Source organism: Macaca nemestrina, chromosome 15, assembly GCF_043159975.1.
Source record: "Macaca nemestrina isolate mMacNem1 chromosome 15, mMacNem.hap1, whole genome shotgun sequence".
Classification (NCBI taxonomy): domain Eukaryota; kingdom Metazoa; phylum Chordata; class Mammalia; order Primates; family Cercopithecidae; genus Macaca; species Macaca nemestrina.
In genome coordinates, this window is record NC_092139.1 from 83,118,288 (window position 1) to 83,145,234 (window position 26,947).

The 26,947-nt window shown below is 52.1% G+C and overlaps 2 protein-coding genes across 11 annotated transcripts; one reads left to right on the forward strand and one right to left on the reverse strand.

Annotated features, from left to right (window-relative positions):
• LOC139355359 (uncharacterized) lies at window positions 1-26,434 on the reverse strand. 6 transcript variants are annotated; one of them, XM_071079864.1, is made up of 8 exons: window positions 26,062-26,434; window positions 24,107-24,284; window positions 16,495-16,845; window positions 11,479-12,176; window positions 8,887-9,052; window positions 2,703-3,123; window positions 680-857; window positions 1-372 (listed from the first exon to the last, which is right to left on the reverse strand). In XM_071079864.1, exons 4-8 carry the CDS (start codon window positions 11,617-11,619, stop codon window positions 268-270), a joined length of 1,011 nt encoding a protein of 336 aa, XP_070935965.1. In that variant the 5' UTR covers window positions 11,620-12,176; window positions 16,495-16,845; window positions 24,107-24,284; window positions 26,062-26,434; the 3' UTR covers window positions 1-267. The 6 variants fall into 6 exon arrangements, 1 of the variants encoding a protein (XP_070935965.1); XR_011613830.1 differs by lacking the exons at window positions 1-372; window positions 680-857; window positions 2,703-3,123; window positions 11,479-12,176 and adding exons at window positions 3,914-4,788; window positions 6,744-6,858; window positions 7,687-7,929 and having other exon boundaries at window positions 26,176-26,432; XR_011613826.1 differs by lacking the exons at window positions 1-372; window positions 680-857; window positions 2,703-3,123; window positions 11,479-12,176 and adding exons at window positions 3,914-4,788; window positions 6,744-6,973; window positions 7,687-7,929 and having other exon boundaries at window positions 26,176-26,432.
• LOC105464688 (ral-GDS-related protein-like) lies at window positions 8,728-20,373 on the forward strand. 5 transcript variants are annotated; one of them, XM_071079859.1, is made up of 13 exons: window positions 8,728-8,867; window positions 10,003-10,113; window positions 12,181-12,353; window positions 13,724-13,917; window positions 14,042-14,358; window positions 15,127-15,342; window positions 15,715-15,818; window positions 16,311-16,380; window positions 17,938-18,012; window positions 18,495-18,569; window positions 19,161-19,184; window positions 19,538-19,659; window positions 20,169-20,373. In XM_071079859.1, exons 3-13 carry the CDS (start codon window positions 12,202-12,204, stop codon window positions 20,206-20,208), a joined length of 1,389 nt encoding a protein of 462 aa, XP_070935960.1. In that variant the 5' UTR covers window positions 8,728-8,867; window positions 10,003-10,113; window positions 12,181-12,201; the 3' UTR covers window positions 20,209-20,373. The 5 variants fall into 5 exon arrangements, with proteins under 5 accessions (XP_070935960.1, XP_070935959.1, XP_070935958.1 ...); XM_071079857.1 differs by lacking the exon at window positions 8,728-8,867 and adding an exon at window positions 9,320-9,571; XM_071079858.1 differs by lacking the exons at window positions 8,728-8,867; window positions 10,003-10,113 and adding an exon at window positions 9,319-9,571.
• Window positions 26,435-26,947: the final 513 nt, after the last annotated feature.

Consider the following 26,947-nt stretch of genomic DNA (forward strand, 5'->3'; position numbering starts at 1 on the left):
CCCTTGGGATACCGAGGGCGGGAGGACTGTGGTTCGCTGGGCCCTTGCCACGGGTCTTTTGCCCTCAGCTCACATGCCTCCCCAGATCAGGGCCTCCTCTCTGCGAAGGCCACCCTGTCCCTGGCAGGAAGACCACAGGGTGGGGCGGGAAGATGGGTGTGTGCAGTGGAGGCAAGATGGTACCCACTTGGACATGTCGGTCACATACGGATGGTCCCTGGTGGCAGGGTGGGGGGGGGTGAGCGTGCTCTTGATGGCGACAGTGACTCAGAGGCGGGAGGGCAGGGGACCCACGTGGAACAGGCTGCTGACGTCAGCCTCGAAGGGGAGGTAGCCCCTTTCATGCTCTAGCGTGTGGACACCATTCACCCACTGCAGACATAGGAGATATAGGAAGGGGGTGGCAGGTCGGGACATGAGGAGGGGCTCTGCTATCGGACACTCCCTCACATAACCCGCAGCATGGGGCTCAGGAGCCTGCCAGTCAGACAGGAAGAATGACATCCCAGTGGGGTAGATCAGGCCACCTATCCCCCTACACAGGGCACAGCCCCCAGGGCAGGGTAAGGCCCCCCACCTTCCCAACCCAGGAGACAGGCTGTGGGTGGAATCTGACGGTCCCGTGCTGTTCAGCAGCTGTGCCCACCCACCCGCCCTGCCTACTCCTGGCCATACTGACCACAATGGCATAGAAGTGGGCACTGCCAATCCTCAGCATCGCTCTTGTGTGCAGGTCCTGGATCCATTGCTTCAGCAGGGTCACCTCCCGTTCATGCCACACCCAGCTGACAAAATGCCCAGTCCTGGCTGATATCATTGAAGATGCAGAGAACCGGTATGTCCAAGGTGGGGCCCGACTGCAAAGAGAAGGGCTGGGCTCAGCTCCTAAGCCCCCAAAGGGATCCGGGACCAGTGTGCTGCACAGCTGTGCCCCCAGACCTAGAACAAGCCCTGACACATGGCGGGGACTCCTGGCGGAAAAGACAGATAGCTTGCTGATGACAGGTCCACTGCCAGGGCAGGTTGTACACCTGGGACACTGGGGTCAGGAGATCCTCATTGGGGCGGATGGCACCCAGTATCTCCCGAGACAGGGGTGAACCCAGGGGCACATCCCAGCCGAAGGCAAGAAAGTTCAGACCTGTGACTAAGATGCAAATGACCCACTGCCTGTCAGAGGAAGAAAGGCTGGTTAGGGGGAGGGGCAGCTCTGCTTAGGACACTGTGAGTGAGGCCCATGCTGGCAGCCAGCCCTCTCCTCTCTTTCTCTTGTACTGAATACCACAAAAACAGAAACAGAGGATGTAGGCTGGGTATGGTGGTTAATACCTGTAATCCCAGCACTTTGGGAAGCAGAGGCAGGCGGATCACAAGGTCAGGAGTTCGAGACCAACTTGGCCAATATGGTGAAACCCCATCTCTACTAAAAATACAAAAATTAACTGGGAGTGGTGGCAGGCGCCTGTAGTCCCAGCTACTAGGGAGGCTGAGGCAGGAGAATCGCTTGAACCCAGGAGACGGAGGCTGCAGTGAGCCATCCCCTTGGATATCATGCCATCGCACTGCAGCCTGGGTGACACAGTGAGACTCTCTCTCAAAAAAAAAAAAAAGACAAAGAAAAAGAGGAGGTAGAACAGGCAAACGAGGCCCAGACTTCACCGGATTCCACTTCTCTGCTGACCACTTCCAAGTCAGGAGGGCAACAGGGGTGGCATCCTCGGCCTGATGTCACTGTCTGTCCTCTATCTGAACCCTGAAAACCAAGCTACCTTCCCCCCTCAGCAGAGCCGACATCAGAATGTCTAAACTGTCCCCTCCTCCTGATCCCCGGGCCCAGCTCTGTGCAGGGCCTGCCCCTCAGGCCTGACGAGTGTCTGGTGGCTCATGCCTATAATCGGTACTTTGGGAAGTCAACGTGGGAGGATGGCTTGAGGTCAGGAGTTTGAGATCCGCCTGCATAACGTACTGAGACCCTGTATCTTAAAAAACAAAACAAAACCAAAAAGTTGGTTTTTGTTTTGAGACAGGGTCTCAGTCTGTCGCACAGGCTGGAGTGCAGTGGCCTGATCTCGGCTCACTGCAACCTCCGCCTTCCTGGTTCAAGCAATTCTCCTGCCTCTGCCTCCCAAGTAGCTGGGATTACAGGTGCTCATCACCACGCCCGGCTAACTTTGTATTTTTAGTAGAGACGGGGTTTCACCACGTTGGCCGGGCTGGTCTTGAACTCCTGGCCTCAGGTGATCCGGCCGCCTGGGCCTCCCAAGGTGCTGGGATTACAGGCGTGAGCCACCAAGCCCGACCAAGTTTCTTTTCTTTCTTTTTTTTTTTAATTAGGCATGGCGGTCCCAGCTAAATTGCAAGGCTGGGGCGGGAGAATCGCTTGAGCTCAGAAGTTAGGATTGCGCCATTCCGCTCCAACCTGGGCGGCAGGGTCAAACCCCGTCTCAAAAACATTTCAAAAACTAAAAATCAATATTAGAAAGGACACTGCCCGGGCTCAGCCTTCGCCTCAGGACGCGGCTGGACAGGAGCTCTTCCTCCTCCTAACGCCTCCTCCGCCCTGGCCCTCCCGGGTCCCCCTAGTCCTCCCGGTTCCCCCATCCTCCAACCAGGCGCCCCCAAGCCCGTTGACCTTTAACCTCCTCCAGGCCCCCAGTTCTGGGGCACTCAGGTGAAGGAGGGTGCAGGGCGCCGGGGCTTACCCATTCCCAACGCCGGGTTTCCGGGCGCCTCTCCTAACGGTCACCGGTACCTCTGCTCCTGGAAGCCCAGGCGTCGGTTGACGGAGAAGTGGGCTGGGAAGCCTCAGAGGCGGTGGAGCTCCTTGCGCTCCCGCGACGCGCTCTCCCCGGTGTACAGCATCCAGCCCAGCAGCGCCTGCGCGCAGCCACACAACAGCGGCCCCAGAGCGGCCCCGGACACAGCCACCATCCAGGTCATAGTTCCCGCTCCCTGTCTTGTCAGCCAGTCTGAGGGGATGAGAGCGGCGCCCGCGGAGCCCTGCGGGCCTGTCGCGCGACGCGCCTGCGGCGTGAGGCGCGTGAGGCCGTCGGCGCCATGTTTGTTTAGGGCGAGTGCCAGGCCTGGAGGGCCGGGGCGGCGCCAGACGCTGCCCAGTAGGACCTGTGGCTGAAATCCAGGGATAGGCCTTTGGGGAAGCGGGACCCCCACCCTCAGCTCCAGCCAAGAAGGGCGTCGTCTGCTTCCCATCCCAGCAGAGGCTGGACGATCCAGGGCCACAGACCAGGACAGAACCCCTGAGATTGGTGGCATCCCCGTTTCTTCAAGGGGCACCTCCACTTGCTTTCCCCAGCAGGAATTCGAGCAGGCCCCAGCGGAGCCTCTTCCATGACTGCTGGATGCAGCCTCTTGCAGGGATGCATGTCCTTGGGAGGCGGCCGTAGCCTTGACCCTGGACCTCTGGGACCCTGACTCTAACCAAGGGGACAGAAGCTCCTTCTTGGCTTTGAAGATACACGAAGATACAGGGAGAGAGGCCAAGTGCAGTGGCTCACGCCTGTAATCCCAGCACTTTGGGACGCTGAGGTGGGGGGGATCACTTGAGGCCAGGAGTTCGAGACCAGCCTGGCCAACATGTCGAAACCCCCTCTCTACTGAAAATACTAAAAAACAAAACAAAACAAAACAAAACAAAAGGGAGCCAAGCATGATAGCAGGTGCCTGTAATCCCAGCTATTCAGGAGGCTGAGGCTGAAGAATCACTTGAACCCAGGAGGCGAAGGTTGCAGTGAGCCGAGGTCACACCACTGCAGTCCAACCTGGGTGACAGAGCAAGAATCTATCTCAAAAAAAAAAAAAAAAAAAAAAATTGCAGGGAGAGGGTACCCTGCAGAACCCCACTTTACTCCAGTAGGGAAGGCACCGTGTGGAAGGGTAGAGGAAGAGATCTGGAGACAGTGAAAAAGACATAGGTTTATTAAGGGGACTTTCACACAGGTGCAGTGGCTGTGGCTGGACATGAGAACCACTACATTTGTAAAAAGCATGCAGCGTCCATAACATTTTCACCTAGCATCCTCGACCTGTTACCGGTGGAAGGTATCCGAGTTCCCGGTGATGAATCCATACACAACTGAAACAACCTCAATTCTTGCCTCCTCAGAAGAAAGAATTTGACTGAGGATCATAAGGTAGATACCAGATAGAGGCAAGTTGCAGAGCAGGAGTAAAATTTTTTTAAAAAGCAGGCCAGGAAAGGGGGTAGTGGCTCATGCCTGTAATCCCAGTACTTTGGGAGGGTGAGTCGAGTGGATCACCCGAGATCAGGAGTTCGAGACCAGCCTGGCCAACATGGTAAAACCATGTCTCTACTAAAAATACAAAAATTAGCTGGATGTGATGGTGAGTGCCTGTAATCCCAGCTACTTGGGAGGCTGAGGCAGGAGAATCTCTTGAACCTGGGAGGTGGAGGTTGCAGAGAGATGAGATTGAGCCATTGCACTCCAGCCTGGGCTATAGAGTGAGATAGTATTTTAAAAAAATGGTTATTAAAAAACTTTAGAACAGGAAGTAAAGGAAAGAAGGAAAGTGCAACTTGGAAGAGGGCCAAGCGGTCGACCTGAGAAACCAAGTGCCCAGCTTGACCTCTTGACTCAGAGTTTCACAGGTTGGCATCCTTCCAGGATCTTGCCACTCCTGATTCCTTAGCTTGGGGCTCTGAACACACTTTCTTCTTCGACCATAAAGTCATTCTGAGGGTACACATCAGGTACGGCTGTCGGGCACCTCTGTCATATAGAGGGGTCCCTCTGGTCCTAGGAACCTGGACTGGACACAATTGTTTGTACGATTACTCCCCCACCCCTTTTCTCATGCTCACCAAATCCACCTTCTGGGAATGGACCTTAATACTGGAAATGGAGTCCCCAGCATAGTGAAAATAAATACATTCTACAAACTGACAAGGCCTAAAGGCCTTTTCCCAAATGTTTATGCACTTTTTCTTATTTTCTTTCTTTAAAATTTTACTTGTATATTCCTTTAGTGAAATGCTTACATGCTTAAATTAGGATATAGTTCGCTGTTTATGAGGCAGCTTTAGGCCACATTTAACAAAAGTAAGAACAAGTAGGATGTAAAAGTTTATACAGTATGTAAAAATCAGTAATTCAGGATGGGCTTAGTGGCTCACACCTGTAATCCCAGTACTTTGGGAGGTGGAGGCAGGAGGATGACTTGAGCCCAGGAGTTTGTGACCAGCCTGGACAACATAATGAGACCACTGTCTCTACAAGAAATACAAAAAAAAAAAAAAAAAATTACCCCGGTGGTGTGGCACACACAATCATCCCAGGTACATGAGAGTCTGAGACAGGAGCATTGATGAAGCCTGGGAAGCAGAGGTTGCAGTGAGCCAAGACTGTGCCACTGCACTCCAGCCTGGGTGACAGAGCGAGACCCTATCATAAGTAAATAAATATATGTATGTATGTATGTATGTATGTATGTATGTATGTATGTATAATGAAATTAAACCTAGATGGGCATGGCAGCTCAGGTCTCTAATCCCAGCACTTTGGGAGGTCAAGGCAGGAGGATCACTTGAGCCCAGGAGTTCAAGACCAGCCTAGGCAATACAGTGAGACTCAGTCTCTCCAAAAGTTTAAATATTAGCCAGCTGTGGTGACGCATGCCTGTGGTTCCAGCCACTTCGGGGGCTGAGGAGGTAGGATCATTTGAGCCCAGAAGGTTGAGCAATGAGCTGTGATTATGCCACTGCACTCCAGCCTGGGCAACAGAGTAAAGCTGTGTCAAAAAAATATATATCTTTAATTAAACTAAATAAATTCAGCTATTCTAGTCATATATCAAGACCTCAATAGCCACATGTAACTAGTGGCCACCATTTCACACAGTGCATATATGGGGCATTTCTATCATTGCAACGGTTCTTTTTTGAAACAAGGTCTCACTCTGTCCCCCAGGTGGGAGCACAGTGGTGCAATCATGGCAGACGGCAGCCTTGACCTACTGGGCTCTAACAATCCTCCCACCTCAGCGTCCCAAGTAGCTGGGACTACAGGCAAGCACAACCATAACCAACTAATTTTATTTTTTATTTTTCTTATTTTTTTGAGATGGAGTCTCGCTCTGCCACCCAGACTGGAGTGCAGTGACAGGATCTTGACTCACTACAACCTCTGCCTCCCTGGTTCAAGCAGTTCTCCTGCTTCAGCCTCCTGAGTAACTGGGATTACAGGTGCACACCACCACGCGCAGCTAATCTTTGTATTTTCTTAGTAGACACGAGGTTTCACCATGTTGGTCAGGTTGGACTCGAACTCCTGACCTCGTGATCCACCCACCTCGGCCTCCCAAAATGCTGGGGTTACAGGTGTCAGCCACCTTGCCTGGCCACAACAAATCTTAAATATTTTGTAGAGATGGGCTCTATGTTGTGCAGACTGGTCTCAAACTCCTGGGCTCAAGAGAGCCTCTGACCTTGGTCTCCCAAAGTGCTAGCAGTCCAGGTGTGAGCCACCGCACCCAGCACTGCAGAACCCAGGTCTATCAGTGCTGACCTAGAACCTCTCGAGAGTTTCTTAAGAATTCAGAACTGGGGCCAGGCATGGTGGCCCATGCCTGTAATTCCAGTACTTTGGGAGGCCAAGGCAGGTGGATCACTTGAGGTCAAAAGTTCAAGACCAGCCTGACCAACATGGTGAAACCTCACCTCTACTAAAAAAATTTAAAAAAGCTTAGGAGAACGTGGTGGTACGTACCTGTAAACCAAGTTACTTGGGAGGCTGAGGCAGGAGAATCACTTGAACCAGGAGGTGGAGGTAGCAGTGAGTCAACATTGTGCCACTGAACTCCAGCCTGGGTGACAAGAATGATCTTCCCTCTCAACGAAAAAAGAAATCAGAGCTGGATACCTTTTCAAACAGGATGAGCAAGGGTGCATATCCATGAGCCACTTCCCTCTGCTTGATTAGTTTGCAGAAGTGGCATTCTGTAAGCAAGATAAATTTAAGGGTGCAAACAGAACAGCACAGTCCACTGTGGGGGGCTGTTCTCTATCTGTCAATGGGAGTCCCAGGAGCTGTGACAAATGAGTGTGAGCTGGCTGGGGAGAGAACAAGGGGCTGGATGGTGTTCAGGAATCCACATGGAAAAAAAAAAAAAAACCGTCAAGATAAAGCAACCTATCTTTGGTGAGGAAGATGAAAAAATGAGAGGGATAAAAATATGAGGACAGGCTTGGAATGGTGGCCAGGGAGGCCAGCCAGATCTCCACACAAAGATTCTGCTGTTAAGCAGGAGGCAGCCTCAGGGGTGAAAGTTTCCTGAAGCAACTCAGGTCAGGCCTCACACACAAGAGCCCCAGAGGCTGCAAAAGCACCAGCTCAGCCAGCCAAGAACCCAGGGCCACACCCTTCTGAGACCCAGACTCCAAGTGAGGATCGCTGGGATTCAGCCGAACAGGAGGACGTGACAGCTGGAGGACCAATACTTCCCAACACCCTTCCAGCAAGCAGCTGTGGACCTGCCATAGGAGCGGTGACAGGCAGGATGGTGGTCTGGGAAGAAGGATCCCAGACTGGGTGTCCCATAGGACCTGGTTGTGATGATCCCACAGCCAACACTCATGCCCCAGCCAAACCCAAACCCAACAGCTCCCCAAAGCCCTCCATATAAATAGCCTGTGCACTGCTAAGCAGATACCTCAGGGAACAATCTGATGGCTGTGAAGAAGATGCAGCCTCAACAGGGTTCCACAAGCCTTCTGCAAGCAAAGCCTTCTTTGCTTGGGTGCCTCTTCAAAGCACTAGGGAAGCTCTTAAAAGATACAGGGTCAGGCACAGTAGCTCACGTCTGTAAACTCAGCATTGTGGGAGGCAGAGGCAGGAGTACAGCTTGAGGTTAGGACTTTAAGGACAGCCTGGGTGGAATAGTGAGACCCTGTCTCTACAAAACACAAATATTAGCATGGCATGGTGGTATATGCCCATAGTCCCACCCACTTGGGAGGCTGAGAAGGGAGGATTCCTTGAGCCTGGGAGGTCAAGGTTGCAGTGCCCATGATCATGCCACTGTGCTACAACCTGGGCCACAGCACAAGATCCTGTTACAATCAAACAAGCAAACAAAAAACCAAAGATGCCTGTCATCTGCCTCATCAAATAAATCCAAATCTCCGCAGGGTGACACAGGGTATTCGCATTTTAAAATATCTCCTCTGCTGAATAAAAGTACAGTAATGTCTGAAAACAACTGAGTTATGTAAATACACTTCCTGTAACTTATTTGTAGCCCTTTCATATCTAACAATTTCTACAGACCCTCTCTGTGGGCTTCAGAAGCCAGAATGGGCAGGGCCAGGTGAGAGGTGTCCTAGCACACTGAGGGTAGAGCACAGCTCCCAGCTCAGGGGGACCCATTTCTGAGGTGAAGGCACCCACCAGGGGCTCCGCCTGTCTTCAGAGGGAAAATCACACCTCAGAACCCCAGAGACCCAAAAGAAAGATGAAATTCAGCAGATACCTGCCACTGGACCCTGGAGCGGCAGCCCCAGGAAAAACTGCCATTGCACTGTCAGCTCCCTCCAGCCCTCTCTCAGGTCCCAGCAGGAGGAGGTCTCTGACTAAGCTCAGAGGTCTCAACAAAAGGTGGGTTGAACCTCAGAGGAGTTACTAATAGGCCTATTGTTACCTCAAGACTCCACCTGATCAGGGCCAAAAATGAGTCCTGGGAGGGCAGCCAGGAAGAAAGCAGGGCAGAGAGGAAACACAGGGAGAGGGGCCCTGGGACTACATCAGATACGGAGGGAACCAGGGGAACGAGAGCAGCCCTGATGATTGTGCTCCCCACAGCCCCTGCATGTCTCTGTTCCCTGAGAATTCCAGGTGAGGAGCTCACTCTTACCCTTCACCCGTTCCTGGGCTCTGGCAGGCTGGCCTGATTCCTGTCCCAGCCTCACCCATTCTCCGCAGTCGTCACCACTGATGTGGGCAAGCTTATGTCTCCGGTTTGCTGGGCTCTCACTCGCCACCCAATGGCACCAAGTTAACTTCTTTGCATGCTTTATTTTCTGTGATTAAAAAGGGAAGCAATTATCACTGACGCCATTTCTCAGAGGAGAAAACAGGCACAGGGATGTTCTATGACTTCCTCAAGATCACCAAGCTACAAGTGGGAGCTGGGCTTTGAATGGAAGTCTACCCATGCTCCTAAAGTTGAGCCATCCTCCAAGGAAACAATGGGGGAGGGTGAGCGGCCAGAAGCCCAGTGGGGCCTTTGAGTAGGTCTTATGGAAAGGAGGTGCTTACAGGATGGAACCTACAAGATGTGACCTCACTTCCTTACTGACAGACCCCAACAGAACTTAGAATTCTGGTAACTAGGCACCCATATTATACACACACCCCCATTTCCAGCTCAGTTGATAGTCGACACTCCAGAGAACAACATGTTCTCCTGCTGTGTCCCAACATGCTGCCGACCTCCTCATCGCAGGAGAGGACAAAATGAGACTGTTTCTCGAGAATATAGACATTGGTACAACCCTCACCCTCGACGCCTCTGGCCCTTTGCCAGAAGGCACCCACAGGTAACACAGGGCCCAGGGCAGGCCCGTCCAGGCCAGGCCTCAACTGTGCCCATTAGGGCAGTGCTGAGCCCCTCCCCATGTGTTTGGGGGAAACAGGAGAAGAGGGGCCCTCCCTGGACAGGAGCAGGTAGGTTGTCGGGGGTTGGGAGCCTGGTCACTATGTCAGGTTCACAGCCCAGACCATGCCTTCAGGATGGGAAGGTGAGTGTCAAGGACACAGTTTGTCTGCTCAGATCTGAATCCCAGGACCTCAAGCTGTCATCTGCCAGAGACCTCAAGCTCCTCTGGCTGGAGGTCTACGCAGATGCTCCTATGTGCCAAATCCTGTTGGGGAAGGGGGTGCCAGGGAGGAGTTCTAATGGGGGTGTCCCACTATGGGGTCAGCCAGGCAGGCCACTGACACCTCTTCGCCTGGCTCACTCTCTTTGCAGAGCTCCACACAGCAGATCAAGCAGGAGCTGTTGGATGGATTCCATTTCTCCATCTTCTTCAAAGAAGGGCAGGGGCCCCCTGCTACCAACCACGGCCAGTGCTGGTCTGGGGTGAGACTGGACACAGAAGGGTCTCCACAGACAGGGATTCCAGAAAACCAGGGTGGGCCCAGGACTCAAACACGAATATGGGGATTCCCTAGGCTCTGTCCTAGGGCTTTCACACTTGAGTGAGCCACTGTCCTCTCCCAAAGGAATCTGGCTGCCATTAGTCCCCAGTGGCAACTTGGTTACAGGCAAAGTCACTTTCACCTATCAGAGGAAGATCAGAGAAAATCCTTCTGTTTTCACTTGATGCTATGCCAGGAGTATCTCAGCATGTTGCTACAAGAATTGGGTATGATGGTAACATTGTAGCACATACTTATACTGTTATCATTTTAACTCCCCACCCTAAGTGTATGTCCAGCAACAGGCAGCTCCCCTGCCCTGCTGACCTCTTCCAGGACTTAAAATCCAACACTTCTACACAAACAAGATGGGGGGGTGGTGATTACAACAAAAGAAGGTGAAGCTACTCTATGCATCTGTGTTGAAAGTGTCATCTCAGAGAACTCATCCCTGCAGACACACCGGGCAGCTGCTGCACTCTTGCATGTCACTGTAATATTCCTTAAGGGAGGCCATGCTCCACAGCGGGTCAGCCTCTCAGTGCTGGTGGAGCTTGTCATGATAAAATTCCCTTTCTAGGCAGCCTTTCTACAGGGAGCATAATCCTATGTGTGTCCTAATAGGCTGGAGCAGTTTGCCAGGGCTGCCATAACATGCACGCTGACTGAATGGCTTAACCACAGAAATCTGGTTCCTCACAATTCTGGAGACTGGAAGCCTAAGGTCCAACTGTCAGTCTGGGGTGGTTTCTCTGGGCCTCTCTCCTTGCCTTAGAGATGGCTGATTTCTATCTCAGTCAGGACAGGGTCTTCTCTTGAATTTCTCTGTGCACTGACCACCTCTCCTTGTAAGAAGCGCAGGCCTATTAACTTAGGGGCCACCCTAATGAACTCACTTCTCCTGAATTACCTCTTGGAGAACTCTGTGTCCAAACACAGTCACATTCTGAGTCTCTGGGGTTGAGAATAGAAACAGTTACATTTGGGGGAGGGGACACAATTCAACCCATAAAATACACAAATCCCCTGCGGAAGACACACACCCGGGAAAGGGAAATCTGGGTGAAAGGATCTGCAGATAGCAAGTTTCAACAGGTGTAGCCAGTTAACTTTCCAAAAGGGCTCCAGCTGCTCACAGGGTCACCAGCAGCCTCTAAACGTAGCTGCTTCTTTGAACACAACCTCCCCTGAATACTAATATGTTCTTAACTTTTTGTCAATCTGTTGTCTGTGTGGCAGAGAGAATCACCTTGTTTCATTTCCACTTTAAACCATACATTTCCGTAAGCTTTCCCGCTTTCAATACCTGCCTGCGTTTTCTCTTCCACGAGTCGCCTGGCAGATCCTGGGCCTTGGGATGCGCTTCCTCCCACCCTGGAGTCTTCCGGCACTTTCCCCTTGACCAGGGCTGGGATGGCCGTAGCTGTTTCTCCAGACTCACATTCATGTTAAAGAACAAAAACAATCATATCCCTTTAAGTCAAAGGGTAATTCTAGAGCATCTTGTCCGGTGTGCTGTCACTAAAATAAGGAGGGGATGAGACCTCCCCAGACCCTTCCCTTCCATATAAGAAGCAGAGCCTCAGGTGGCCTAGAGGGAATTTCATCCAGTCCTCCCTGTGGAAGGTGCTCTCTTCTGACCCGGGTGCTGCTGAGCAAGCATCTGACATCCAAAAGCCCTCGTCTCCTCTTCTCCACCATGAGGGTGATTTTTGAGGAGTGCAGGGATGATGCTCTTCATCCAGGCTGTTGATACAGAGGGTGCTGTTGCCCCACAGCTCACATTCACCATGCTGATGCCTTGAAGGCATGAATCATTTTATCCTTCCCCATCCTCACATGCAATTTTACCTTGAAAGCCTAGAACCCTTTTCACCATGGGCACCCAGGTTCTCCACATGCACAAGTCCCTGAAGGGTTGATGCTTCTTGGTGTGAGTTCCAGATCCCGATCCTCTGGTGGTTCATGGTGTTACCACTGACTCTCATGTCCCTCCTTGTCCCCCTAGTATGAAAATGAGATCTGCAGGATGCCAACTTTCCAGCCCAGCACAAGGGAGAAGCTGTTGGAGTCCCTGGTTCCAGCCTTTCTAACTAAACCCATCTCCTCCTATGCCACCTGCCTGGGTCCCTCCTGGGACTTTATCACCGTGCCACACTTTTTGGAACTACTGGTTAGAAGGTGAGTGTCCATCCCCTCCAAGGCACCGAGGTGCCACTGTCCCCTACTGGCTGTGTCTTGAAGATGCACCTCTTGGAGCCTCAGTTGGCTCCTCTGGAACAGGGAGTGATGAGAAGATGAACCTCACAGGGTTCTTGTAGGGACTGAATGATCTAAGACACAGCAAACAAAGGGGTCCCTACAGCCTAAAACTCTGGACAATCTGCTGTGGGTGCTGTGATTCCTCTTTATTACTTTTCTCTTCCCCCTCACTGAAGCAGCTCTCAGCATTCTGCCACAATGGCCCATCTCTCTTCCTGTTTGGAAAGGCACATAGAAAGCAAGTCTGCAATGGCATTAGTAAACGATGTCTGAGTTTCCTTCTGGCTGGACTTTCTCCTTGATACAGACAGAAGTGGGGTCCCTTCATGCTGAGAAAGGAGCCACAGGCCCTCTCTGACATCTGGAGAGGCTCACTGAGTTTCTCCAATGGTTGGGGTTCACTCATTCAACACATACATACAAAACACTTCATTTGTGCATCGTTCTTCTTCTGACTTGGCACAATTTCATAAACAAGGCAGATGACAATCCCTGGGCCTCAATTCTACTCAGAGTCAGGTGCTCACAGTAGACACAATAAACAAATGGTATCTTCAGAATGTTAGAGGTGAAACCCTCATGGCCTCCTCTACGTATGGTGGCATCCTCCCAGATCCTGACTAGAATGACGGAGCCCAACAAGTATCACCTGGGGGGACTTAGGGTTCTGAAGGGCCTCTTCACCCACAAAACATGGGGGGAAATATGTGGACTCTGGCTGGGGAGAGACTAAAGGAGCCCTGGGGTTCATATGTCTTGTAATTCCCACAACAAGGCTGACATCTGGGGACTTCCCCTGCACGAGGCAAATAGTGAGTTCTGTAAATGGAGACTTAGGTCCCTTGCAAAGGAGATGTGAGGTTGAGGTCACAACTGGCCACTGAGAGACCCATCCCCAGCACCGTGCCTTCCCAGCTCTCCCTGTCCTCCTCCACCCAACATCTGCCCCTACCCTCCTCACCCCAGGACCAGAGCTGGAGCTTTGATGAGCAAGCTGCTCACAAATCTGCCTGGAGCTGCAGTCTTGAGTGCCCAGGTGCACAGTGCTGTGCTCCAGGGCCATTGGGAAGAGAATGTCAGTGGGACGCTGGGGCGCAGAAGGGTCCGTACAGCCCTGCTACATGGCCAGGTCTGCCCCTTCCAGGACAGCACTGATGGCTTGGGGTAGGGTGGGGCTGTCCTCTACACAGGCAGCAAGAGGCCAGGGACCCAGAACCACACAAGGGTGCCCTGGAGGGTTGTGTGGGAGAAGGCCAGGCCTCTGACTCAGCTGTCCACTCCATCTCCAGCACCACCGGCTCCATTTTGTTCACCTGGCCCCCTGAAAACACTTCAGTTTGCTGCCAGGCCCTGCAACGGTCATCTTTCTGGATAAAGCTGGCCTTCAGGACCTTCACCTGGCCTGGACTGGGCTTGGAGGACCATCAGGGAATTGTCCTAGGCCAGTTGGTGCTTCCGGAGCCCAAGGAGGCCAAGCCAGATGGTGAGAAGACTTTCCAGGGCTGGTGTTTTCGGGGTACAATTCCCTTAATTTCCATCCAGTCATTTCTATACTTGGAAATCCCAGTGAGGAGTGACTGGAATGGTGACCTTTTCTCCTTTTCCAGATCCTGCTCCACCTCCTGGGCAACACGCATTAACAATGCTGGCCCTGGAGCCAGCGCCACCACTGCTGGCAGAACTGCCGCCTGCTCTGGAGCCAGAGTCACCTGTAGCCCTGGATGCACAAGGATATCGACATTCAACACCAGCACCAGCACCAGGGGAAGGGCCCCCTCCAGGAACAGTGCTGGAGCCACAGTCAGCCCCAGAGTCACCCTGTCCCTGTCCCAGGACTGTCAAGAGCCAACACACTGAGGAGCGGCCTGACATCACCACCTTCCCTCCCAGGCTGCTGGCAGAGCAGCTGACCCTCATAGATGCGGTGAGCAGCTGGGCTTTGCAGGCTGTGCGTCTGGCACCAGCTGTCTCAGACCAGCCTCTCCCTGAAGAGCAGCCAATGCCCTGGGTCCAGTTTCAGCCCCACTTCTTACCAACCATGGGATCTGGATGAGTTTCCTCACCCACAAGCCTTCCCTGTCTGCATGTGGACAGCAGAGATGGGAAATCACCCGTACCAGCTGCACAGAGTGACTGTGCAGACTGAATGACAGGGGATGGACAGAAAGCAGGACAGGGCAGGTGATCAGTGAGGGGCAGGCAGGGCCATGGGTCACTCACCCAGCTGCTCAGGAGCCTCACTACCCTCAGCACTTATTAGGTATCTCATGCATATTAGATTCTATGGCAGACACCCAAACAGAGCCCAAGGTTGCAGTTGCTGCAAGGAAACTGCACCGGTATGGAGAGAAGGAGTAGAGGGCTGATTGGGATGGGAGGAAGTAGAGGCCTCAGGATGGGCAGGCCTGAGCCACCTTCTAGTTCCTGGAGTGAGAATGGCCTGGAAGAAAACGTCACTCTCACTTTCCACCCTTGTTGGGTTCTGGGCCATGATGCATTCAGGGCCCTCGGTGGGCAGAAAACCAAATGCAGGGACTCCCACAGGTCTGGAGCATATTTTAAAGCTTTCTCAGCTCCAGCTCTGTTCATGCCAGAGACTGTGGATGACTGTGAGCTCACTTCCTGCCTGGGACTGTGGGTGACTCTGAGCTGGGCTGTGCTGTGTCCGTGACACTCTCCTCCTCCCCCAAAGGAGCTGTTCAAGAAGGTGGAACTCTACGAATGCACGGGCTCCATCTGGGGCCAACGACATCAGAAGGGGAGTGAGCATGTGGCACCCACAGTTTGTGCCACCATTGCACACTTCAACAGGCTCACCAACTGTGTCACCACCTCCTGCCTCGGGGACCACAGCATGAGGGCCCAGGACAGGGCCAGGGTGGTGGAGCACTGGATCAAGGTGGCCAGGGTAAGCCATGGTTGGGCCTTGGGATTCCCTCTCTCAAAATGGGGAACTGCCTCTTCTCCGCCATCGGCTTTCAGGATTGGCATCTGTATCTCTAGCCTGAGCCCTGCACATCCCCTAAGCCCTTCTTCCCAGAGCTTCCCTGACCTTGACCCCCATGGCCCAGTAGTGGCTGCTCACTTCTGACCTGGGATCTTCCTTGGGTTGAACTGAAATCTTCCTAGATGAGTGACATTCACTCAGCCCCAGGTGTACCATCCTGAGGCTCCCTGGGCCTCTGCTTCATTCAGGAAGGGAGATCTCAGCAGAGGGGGCTGAGGCTGAAGTGGGTCGGACTCCAACTCTGGACCTCACAGCTCACTCTTCCCTCTCCAGGAGTGCCTACGCCTCAACAACTTCTCCTCAGTGCACGCCATCGTCTCTGCTCTGCGCAGCAACCCAATACATCGGCTACACAAGACGTGGGCAGGAGTGTCCAGGTGAGGAGCTCCCTCCACGGGAGCACCAGAGTTGACCTAGGGACCCATAGGTCTCCCCATGTGCCCTCAACGACTCTGAAAGGTTCTTGGAGAACAGGGACGGTGGAGGTAGGGATGGGCTAGTGGGTGTGGTCACTAAGCTGCCCTGGACTCCTAGGCAAGGATTTCTAACTCAGGAGGAAGGTTTTTTAACCATCAGGAACAGACTGGAGCCAATTGGAGGCTTTCAGGTGTTTGTACCCAGCAGTGGAACTGTGTCCAGCTGGAAGCTAACTGTGAACACGCGGGGGCTCATGTGAAGTGGAGATGGGCCAGGGGAGGAGCATGACAGTCACACCCTGGTCCTCTGGAGCCCTTGTCATCAGACGACCCCACTGGAAACTCTCACGCAGGAAGCCGAGATTCATTGAGTTTTCAAACAAAAGGGATTGGAACTCACAAATCTCTCCCGTGATTCCCAAATTTACCCTTTTTTCTTTCATCTGTCAATAGCAAGAGCACAAAATATCTAAAAGAACTCTGCAAAAAGGACACTGCAGTGAAGAGGGACCTGCTGATCAAGGTACAGTGGAGTCTGGGAGATTCGGCACAAGTGTTTAAGGGTCTGAGAAAAGAGTGAGTTTGGAAGGGCATTGGACCTGGTGTGCAGTGGTTATTTTGTAATGTTTTGACTTACCTACAAAAAGTGCACTTGAAAAATTCCCTCCATGCCTACTTTGGGCAAACAGGAGGAAAGGTGTGTGGGTCCATGGGCGCGTGGGGGCACGGGGACAGGAGGTCCTGGAAATGGGATGTGGCAATGGCTGCTGGGCTTCTGAGTGGGGGTGATGAGCTGCAGCATTAGCAGGGCTCTGGCTCCCATGCTGGTCAATGCTGCTGGCATGGAGCTTCCTCCAGGCTGGCGGGTGGTCATTGTAGGTGGGACTTTCTTCCTTCCTCAAACTGGCCAGCAATTCCTCAGGAAGCCAGGCCTCTGCTGCTGCATCTGTCTGCAGCGCACCTCCATGGGCAGGGACTGCAGTCCACACTGGGGGAAACAACAACAGAGGAAGCTCATGTGCCAGGGAGTCCAGTAGACTGCCCAGCTATGGGTACCAATGGGCAAACTCAGGACACATATATGTGTTTGCTGGGACTCCCCGCTCTGCCCTTTGCAGACATCTGAAAATGGTCGTGTCACAGGATTCTCAACAATTAGCAGTGACAAAGGCTCATGACAAGTATCTGGAGGATCCATGCATTCCTAGGGGATCCTCCCCAACCAGATCTCCGAAACTCCATGCAAATGAGAAGGCAACATGCCACCCCACCCAGGATTCTGGAAAACCCTGCCATATCCGTCAGAGATGTCGCCTCAGGAGGCCACATCCTGAGTGGAGGAAGAGAGAGTTCTGTGCATGGAACTCCCCTGGGGGATCACTGACGAGGCCAAACCGTGGATTTGGCATGGCGCAAACCCAGTTTGTGTGGCAGAGACTCCGGTGGGGCTCAGATACGCAGGTGCCATTTAACCAGGTCTCCTAAAATGCCCTGTCCCTTTCCCATCACGACTCTGCAAGGCTGGAGTCCTAGACACTCAGAGACTCCAGAGAACAAGACCCTGATGGGTGGTGGTGCTGGGATGTGCGGTGAAGGCAGCCGAGACAGAGCCTCCCGTAGGGGGAGGAGGTGCTCTCTCTTTTAGGGCCCTGGGGAGTCACTGCCCACTCTTGGTCTCTGTTTCTTTATCTGGAAAATGAAGGGATGCTGAGCCTGTAGTGCGGGCCTCACAGGGTGGAAATGAGGTTCGAGAAAAGAAAGCAATTGGAGGGTGCTCCTGAATGGTTCTTCCTCAGAGGGATGAGGGGGAGAACAATGACAACAGCTACAGGAAACAGTACTCAGGAGGCACTGTGAGGTAGCTGTGGTTTTCATGGCTCTTTACAGAAGAGGAAACAGTCTCAGGGAGGCCTGGCTGCATGATTGGGTGACACACACAGGGAGTGTGGAGCTGGCCAGTTGTATGAACACTGTGCCAGGTGACTCACGCCAGTCCCTGGGGTTCCAAGTGTGGGGTGGCTGGGGTGTACCTGGGGAAACAGAAGACAGCCTCACTGTCCCTGTCTCTGACACCTGGCAGGCGGGGAGCTTTAAGGTGGCCACCCAGGAGAGGAACCCCCAGAGAGCCCAGATGAGGCTGCGGAGGCAGAATAAGGTGAGTGAGACTGTGGCATGGAGGGACCACAGGGGATCAGAGGACAGGGCTCTTTTCCCCACCAGCTGGAGACCTCCGTATCAAGACAGCGGGGGCTTCCTCCCCAGTCCTGTCCTCCTATGGCCACTGGGCCTGGAAAACCTCCATTGGAGAGACCAGAGCAAGGGTCTGGGAAAGCAGAACTCAGAGTGGATGTGGGGAAGGGTAAGGTTGGGACCACAGGCCCTTGTGACTTGTTAAAATCCCACCATAGAGGTAACTAGGAGTGACTGCCAGACTTGGAGGTCAGCTGGAATAGAGGAGGCAGAGAATTGGGAAAGGTAGCTGAGGGTCTTTGGCTGCTACAACTGGGAGACCTGGGGAGGGGGGTTCTGGGAGACAGGGGCTGATGGGATTTCATGGGACAGGGCCTTGGGCAGGCACCTCAGGGTCAATAGTCATCACCACTACCCCTCCCACCTCCCCACCCCTCCATGGCACAGGGCGTGGTCCCCTTCCTGGGGGATTTTCTGACTGAGTTACACAGGTTGGATTCGGCCATCCCGGATGATCTGGATGTGAGTGAGCCTGGGGCAGGCTGCTTGGGAACCAGGATCCTGAGGCTTGGGAGGAGAGGGGCCTGGACGGAGCCCTTAGATCTCAGCCCTTGGAAAACCTCCTCTCCTGAGAGTCTCACAGCTGCTCCTGTGGGAGGGGGTGCCAGGCCCATCTCATTACCTCTGACTGACAGAGGCTCCATGGCAGTCACCAGTCCCTATCCCTGAGTGGTGACGCTGCAGAGCTACCTGACTGCAACGATGCTGAGCTGTGGGCTGAGCTGGACTCAGCCTCTCCCTAGGGTAGTCCCATAATAGGAGGGTGAAATTGAGCCTTTCCAAGGGCAGGCAATTCCAGGGTCACTGAGCACTTTCTTTCTACGAGAGACCTCAGTTTCTCTGTCTGTCATCTCAGAGGGTTGGGGCAGAAGGTCCCTGAGCCTCAGCTCCCATGACCCCCACCCTAGACCTCGGAGCCTGAGGCAGGTTCAAGTTCTGTCATGTGCACATCCCCTGACCCTGGTGGCCCTGGCAGTAGTGCAGCATGGGAAGGGATGGGGTGGGGCTGTTGTGGGCCAGGGACCTTTCTGATGGGCTCTATCTGACTTCCAGGGCAACAGCAACAAGAGGAAGAAGGTGAACAGCTGGGGCATTCTCGTTGGATGAGGTTGGGGATGTGGACGTCACAGTCCACCCTGGGCAGGACACTCCCTGGCTCCATCCTCTACATCTTAGGTTTACTGGGAGGGTTTGACACACACAGGAGGAGGAGGAGACCTATCCCAGTGGAGAGAGTGGGAAAGGCACTGGAATCAAAGACAAGTTCCTGCAGGAGGGGCTGTTCACATCCAACTCTGAGAACAGGCTGGGGGCTGCATGGGGCCCCTTCACAGAATGGTCCCAGGGACCAGCCCCTTCTCCCTGCCTGCCAAAGGTCCCCTCAGTGTCTTCCACCCAGGCCCTGTCAGCATCCTGTCCTCTGTCTCTAGGAGGTCCGAGTTCTGCAAGAAATGCAGCTGCTCCAAGTGGCTGCCATGAATTACAGGCTTCGGCCTCTGCAGAAATTTGTCACTTGTTTCTCAAGAATGGAGCAGCTCAGTGAAAAGGAGAGGTGAGGGCCTGGCACATGGGCAGAGGGTGGGAGAAGGCTCTCCATTTTTTTTTTAAATGTGGTCTGGCTCTGTCGCCCAGGCTGCACTGCAGTGTCACCATCTCTGCTCACTGCAACATCTGCCTCCTGGGCTCAAGCCCTTCCTCAGCCTCCCAAGCAGCTGGCACTACTGCTATCCACCACCGTGTGCGGTTGTTCTCCTGTTGTTGTTCTGGTACAGGTGGGGTTTCACGATGATGTCCAGGCTGGTCTCAAACTCCTGGCCTCAAGCAATCCACCCACCTCAGCCTCCCAAAGTACTGACAGTAAAGGTGTCAGCCACCCCACCTGGCCTAGAGGAGGCTCTCCTGTGGACAGCTGCAGAGAGCCTATGGCCATGACTCCACTGCCAGCATCAAGCCCTGTTGCATGGGGACTGCTGGGGACCCAGGATTCCAGCTGGGCAGGCAATGAGAAGGGACCCGATGTGTGGCTCATGGTGGCCTCACAGCTGCCTCTCTGTCCTGCAGCTACAAGCTGTCCTGTCAGCTGGAGCCCGAATCCCAGTAGGTGGGAAACATCCTGCAGTGGCTGGGCCCTATTGGGATGCTGGCCAGAACACGGGCTCTGCATCATCCTTCATCCAGACCGGAGACACCAGGAAATCACATCTAGGTGGCTGGCAGCTCAGCTACATCTTGACCCCGCTCCTCAATACCAGATACTCCTGCTGGCCAGGATCAGGTCATGGGACTTTTGCATGTCAGGCGGGAAACCATTTTATGTTTATTTTCTTTAATGTATAAGTAACGGTTTTTTTCTTAGCTTTTGTTAAAATAAAATTTTAAAACACTATTCAGAATGTTCTATAGTTGTTGGAATGAGAACATAACTCCAGTGCAGTAACCGTATACCAGTCTTTAGGATTCATCGTCTAGCATGTCAAATTGAGGCTATGGCTGAACAAGTCATGGAATAGCATTCGCGTTACACCTGCCAACCGTTTAATGTTTTCCTTCTTTATTCAAATTAATTATTGCTAACTCTGTTTAAGGAAAACAAAAAATAAAACAAACAAACAAAAAAACACTTAAAAACCACAGTATGTCACCCAATCTATGTCACTTGTTCTACTGACCAGTTACTCTCAAACCTAAATTCTAGTTAAATTCAAGTTCCACTGGGTTACTCTACTTTTTTAAGTTGTAAATATTTAATGAATCACTTAAATATTTACTGAAGGGCTGGAGATGGGAGGTATTTATGCAAGTGGTAGGGCTGGCCTTCTCCAGAAGTCCTGTGGACAAGGGAGCTGGCCACGAGTCTCCAGGAAATACAGATAAACTTTTCCCACTATGGATCTTCCCAGACTTTCTGACACCTCTCCCCTAAGGGAACATCAAGGAAGGAGAGAATTGTTTGAACCCAATATCTAAAGGATGTCCCACAGCTTAATTTGAACACAAGAACACAAGCCCCATTGTGGTATATCAGACAAAAACAAGTCAAAGAAATCAACATTTCAGGGTCTGAAATATGATACCCCCAAATCAACACAAAATAAACACTTCAATCCAGTCCTGGAGCCACAAAGCTCCTATAAGAAAAGTGGGAGTTTATTTCAGCAAAACTTGTGTCTATGCATGCAGTTTGCAAAAAAGAAAGAAAACAACAGCAAAAAGTATCTATGGCAGCAAACCCTTAGGCCATGAAATTGATTTGGCATTACTTTTTCTTTCTTATTTTTTGTTCTTTTTGGATGGGACACAAAAATCACTGCTAACAAATATAAATACAAACACACGGGACTATACATCATTTGAGAGCCTCCGCATGGGAAAGAGAAACAATGAACCATTAAAGAAGGCATCCTGATGAGTTCATGTCCATTGTAGGGACATGGATGACGCTGGAAACCATCATTCTCAGCAAACTATCTCAAGAACAGAAAACCAAACACCACATGTTCTCACTCATAGGTGGGAATTGAACAGTGAGAACACTTGGACACAGGAAGGGGAACATCACACACTGGGGCCTGTGGTGGGTCCGGGGGTTGGGGGAGGGATAGAATAGGAGATATACCTAATGTAAATGATGAGTTAATGGGTGCGGCACACCAACGTGGCACATGTATGCATATGTAACAAACCTGCATGTTGTGCACATGTACCCTAGAACATAAAGTGTAATAATAATAAAAAAAAGAAGGCATCCTACACATTGAAAGAAAGTTCAGCAGAAACATATCTGTGAAAGGGATTGCAATCTAACATGTATGAGAAACTAACACTACTCTGGGAAAATGAACAAAATCTAATACCCAAGCTAAAACTGGGCAAAAAACCTCAACAGGCACATCTGAAAAGTAATCATGAAATTGACTGACAGGTCGAAGAGAAGCTGCTCAGCTTCACTAATCATCACACACATGTCTAAGTGCAAACCACACTCAGATACCTCTCACTCTAATTAGGATGAAACTTACCAAAAACAAGAAAAATCCCATACATTTGCAGGCAGTGGCCAATGTAGAAGTGCAGAAAAAGAGATTTTATACACTATTGGTGGGAATGTACATTACTATACACATGAAGGAAAACAGTTGAAGGTGCCTTAAACATTTTACAACTACCCGTTCACCTAGGAATACCACCACTGGTTACACACAGAAAGCGCATGAAATCTGTTATGTTAAAGAGATATCGGCCTTCTTATGGCAATTGTAGCACTATGCACAATAGCGAAGGTATCCAATCAACCTACCTGTTCATGCACAGATAAAGGGATAAAGAAACTGCGGTACACAATGGAATCCTCCTCGGCCATAGAAATTCATGAAACCATGTCATTAGCAACAACGTACAGAAACCTGGAGGACATGATTTTCCATGAAATGAGCCAGGAATAGAGAAATAAACACGGCATGATTCCATGCCTATGAGAATGAGATCAACTTTGTCTCTAAATGATTTTATCTCCTAGTAGAACATTTCATAGTAGTGAAGAGAGCCTGGGGGTTGGGGAGGCAGCACAGGAACTGGGAAATGGATGCAATGTTACACTCAGATGACGGGAATAAATTCAGCTGTTCTACTCCACAGCAGGATGTCTAGAGTTAACTGTATCCTACCATATTTTCCAAAAAAGGCTGAAAAGGATTCTGAATATTGTGACCACAGAGAACTAATAAATAATAACCACACAAGGTAACAGAGATAGTCAGTCAATCCCTTGCTTTCATCATTACACAAGGTACATATGCATGGATTAAAATGTCCCGCTCTACTCTTTAATTGTATAACTATACTAGAGAGCAAATTGGTTTTAAAGACATAGAAATAAACAATGCTGAAGTTCATGTGAGACCAGGAAATGCCCTGCATTTCCAAAGAAATTCTGAGAAATCCAAACTACATTGGATGCATGACACTCCCTGATATGAAATTGCACTCAAACTCTAGGGACCTGCTTCTGCATGGATGAGTGGAAGAGAACAGAGAACCTGTAAACCCACACACTTCATACCACCTGATGCTGCATGAAATACACAATGATGAGTAATGGGGAAAGAACTCCCTTTTCAATAGTCTTGGGATAAATGGCGAGCCATATGCAGAAGAGTAAGTAACACTAGGCATCTACTTCTCACCATGTATCAAAGTTCACTCAGATGAATGAAAGATGTAAGTGGAAGACCTCAAAGTACAAAAATCCTACAAGAGACCCTAGGAAATACCCTTCTTGACATCAGCTTTGACAAAGCATTTATATGCCTAAGACCCCACATGACACTGCAACAACAGCAATAATCGACATGTGGGACCTAATACACTAAAGAGCCACCACACAACACAAGAAATTACCCACAGAGTAGACAGACGACATACAAGATGAGAGAAAATGTTCCCAAACTATGCACCAGACCAAGTTCTAATATCCAGAATCTACCTTAAAGACCTTACACAAATCAATTAGCAAAACCACCCTCATAATTAATAGGCAATGGATATAAACACAGACTTCTCAAAAGATGATGATGAGCAACCAACAAATTGAAAATATGCTCAACCTAATTATCAGAGAAATATAAATCAAAAGCACAATGTGATCTATCTCACGCTGGTCAGAATGGGGATAATGCAGTTAAAAAACAAAAAAAGACACTGGCGAGGCAGCAGAGAAAGAGGACACTGGTCCACTTTTGGTGAAAATGCAAAGTAGTTCAGACACCATGGAGAGCACTTCAGAGAGATTGCTCAAAGAACTTGAACCAGAACTACCATCTGACCCAGCAATCCCACCACTGGGGTATACACAGAGGAAAAGAAATCCTTCTCTCCAAAACACACATGCACACAAATGGTCATGGCAGCAGTATTTACAATGGCAAACACATGAAATCAGTCCCATGCTGATCAGGAGCTGTGCCCACCCACCCGCCCTGCCTGCTCCTGGCCACACTGACCACAATGGCATAGAAGTGGGCACTGCCAATCCTCAGCACCACTCTTGTGTGCAGGTCCTGGATCCATTGCTTCAGCAGGGTCACCTCCCGTTCATATCACACCCAGCTGACAAAATGCCCAGTCCTGGCTGATGTCATTGAAGATGGAGAGAACCGGTATGTCCAAGGTGGGGCCAGACTGCAAAGAGAAGGGCTGGGCTCAGCTCCTAGGCCCCCAAAGGGATCCGGGACCAGTGTGCTGCACAGCTGTGGTCCCAGGCCTAGCACAAGCCCTGACACATGGCGGGGACTCCTGGTGGAAAAGACAGATAACTTGCTGATGACAGGTCCACTGCCAGGGCAGGTTGTACACCTGGACCAGTGGGGCCAGGAGATCCTCGTTGGAGCGGATAGCACCCAGTATCTCCCGAGACAGGGGTGAACCCAGGGGCACATCCCAGCCAAAGGCAAGAAAGTTCAGACCTGTGACTAAGATGCAAATGACCCACTGCCTGTCACAGGGAGGAAGGCTGGTTAGGGGAATGGGGGAGCTTTGCTTAGGACACTGTGAGTGAGGCCCACGCTGGCAGCCAGCCCTCTCCTCTCTTTCTCTTGTACTGAATACCACAAAGTCAGAAACAGAGGATGTAGGTTGGGCACCGTGGTTCACACCTGTAATCCCAGCACTTTGGGAGGCAGAGGCAGGCGGATCACAAGGTCAGGAGTTCGAGACCAGCCTGGCCAATATGGTGAAACCCCATTTCTACTAAAAATACAAAAATTAACTGGGAGTGGTGGCGGGCGCCTGTAGTCCCAGCTACTCGGGAAGCTGAGGCAGGAGAATCGCTTGAACCCAGGAGGCAGAGCCTGCAGTGAGCCAAGATCGTGCCATCACACTGCAGCCTGGGTGACACAGCGAGACTCTCTCACAAAAAAAAAAAAAGAAAAAGAAAAAGAGGATGTAGACCAGGCAAACGCGGCCCAGACCTCACCGGATCCCACTTCTCTGCTGACCACATCCAAGTCAAGAGGGCAACAGGGGTGGCGTCCTTGGTCTGATGTCACCGTCTGTCCTCTATCTGAACCCTGAAAACCAAGCTACCTTCCCACCTCGGCAGAGCCGATCTCAGAATGTCTAAACTGTCCCCTCCTCCGATCCCCGGGCCCAGCTCTGTGCACGGCTTGCCCCTCAGGCATGACGAGTGTCTGGTGGCTCATGCCTGTAATGAGCGCTTTGGGAAGTCAACGTGGGAGGAGGACTTGAGGTCAGGAGTTCGAGATCAGCCTGGAGAACGTACTGAGACCCTGTATCTTAAAAAACAAAACAAAACCAAAAAGTTGGTTTTTGTTTTGAGACGGAGTCTCAGTCTGTCGCACAGGCTGGAGTGCAGTGGCTTGATCTCGGCTCACTGCAACCTCCGCCTTCCTGGTTCAAGCAATTCTCCTGCCTCTGCATCCCAAGTAGCTGGGATTACAGGTGCTCATCACCACGCCCCGCTAACTTTGTATTTTTAGTAGAGATGGGGTTTCACCACGTTGGCCGCGCTGGTCTTGAACTCCTGGCCTCACGTGATCCGGCCGCCTCGGCCTCCCAAGGTGCTGGGATTACAGGCGTCAGCCACCAAGCCCGACCAAGTTTCTTTTCTTTCTTTCTTTTTTTTTTAAATTAGGCATGGCGGTCCCAGCTAACCCGCAAGGCTGGGGCGGGAGAATCGCTTGAGCTCAGAAGTTAGGATTGCGCCATTCCGCTCCAACCTGGGCGGCAGGGTCAAACCCCCTCTCAAAAACATTTCAAAAACTAAAAATCAATATTAGAAAGGACACTTCCCAGGGCTCAGCCTTGGCCACCGGACGCGGCTAGACAGGAGCGCTTTCTCCTCCTTCCGCCTTCCCCGCCCTGGTCCTCCTGAGTCTCCCTAGTCCCCCCGGTTCCCCCGTCCTCCAACACCGCGTCCCCAAGCCCGTTGACCTTTAACCTCCTCAGGGCTCCCAGCTCCCGGGCACTCAGGTGAAGGAGCGTGCCGGGCGCCGGGGCTTACGCCATTCCCAACGCCGGGCTTCCGGGCGCCTCTCGCAACGGTCGCCGGTACCTCTGCTCCTGGAAGCCCAGGCCTCGGTTGCCGGAGAAGTCGGCTTGGCAGCTTCAGAGGCGTGGAGCTCCTTGCGCTGCCCCTACGCGCTCTCCCAGGTGTACAGCATCCCGCCCAGCAGCGCCTGCGCGCAGCCACACAACAGCGGCCCGAGAGCCGCCCAGGACACCGCCACCAGCCAGACCATACTTCCCGCTCCCTGTCTTGTCAGCCAGTCTGAGGGGATGAGGGCCGCGCGGGGAAAGCCCTGCGGGCCCGTCGCCTGACGCGCCTGCGGCGTGAGGCGCGTGAGGCCGTCGGCGCCATGTTTGTTGAGGGCGAGTGCCAGGCCTGGAGGGGCGGGGCGGCGCCAGGCGCTGCCCAGTAGAACCTGTGGCTGGAATCCAGGGCTAGGCCTTTGGGGAAGCGAGACCCCCACCCTCAGCTCCAGCCAAGAAGGGCGTCCTCTGCTCCCCATCCCAGCAGAGGCTGGACGATCCAGGGCCGCAGGCCAGGACAGAACCCCTGAGATTAGTGGCATCCCCGTTTCTTCAAGGGGCACCTCCACTTGCCTTCCCCAGCAGGAATTGGAGCAGGCCCCACGGGAGCCTCTTCCATGACTGCTGGAGGCAGCCTCTTGCAGGGATGCACCTCCTTGTGGGGCGGTCGTAGCCTTGACCCTGGACATCTGGGACCCCGACCCTAACCAAGGGGACAGAAACTCCTTGGCTTTGAAGATACATGAAGATACAGGGAGAGAGACCAACTGCAGTGGGTCACACCTATAATCCCA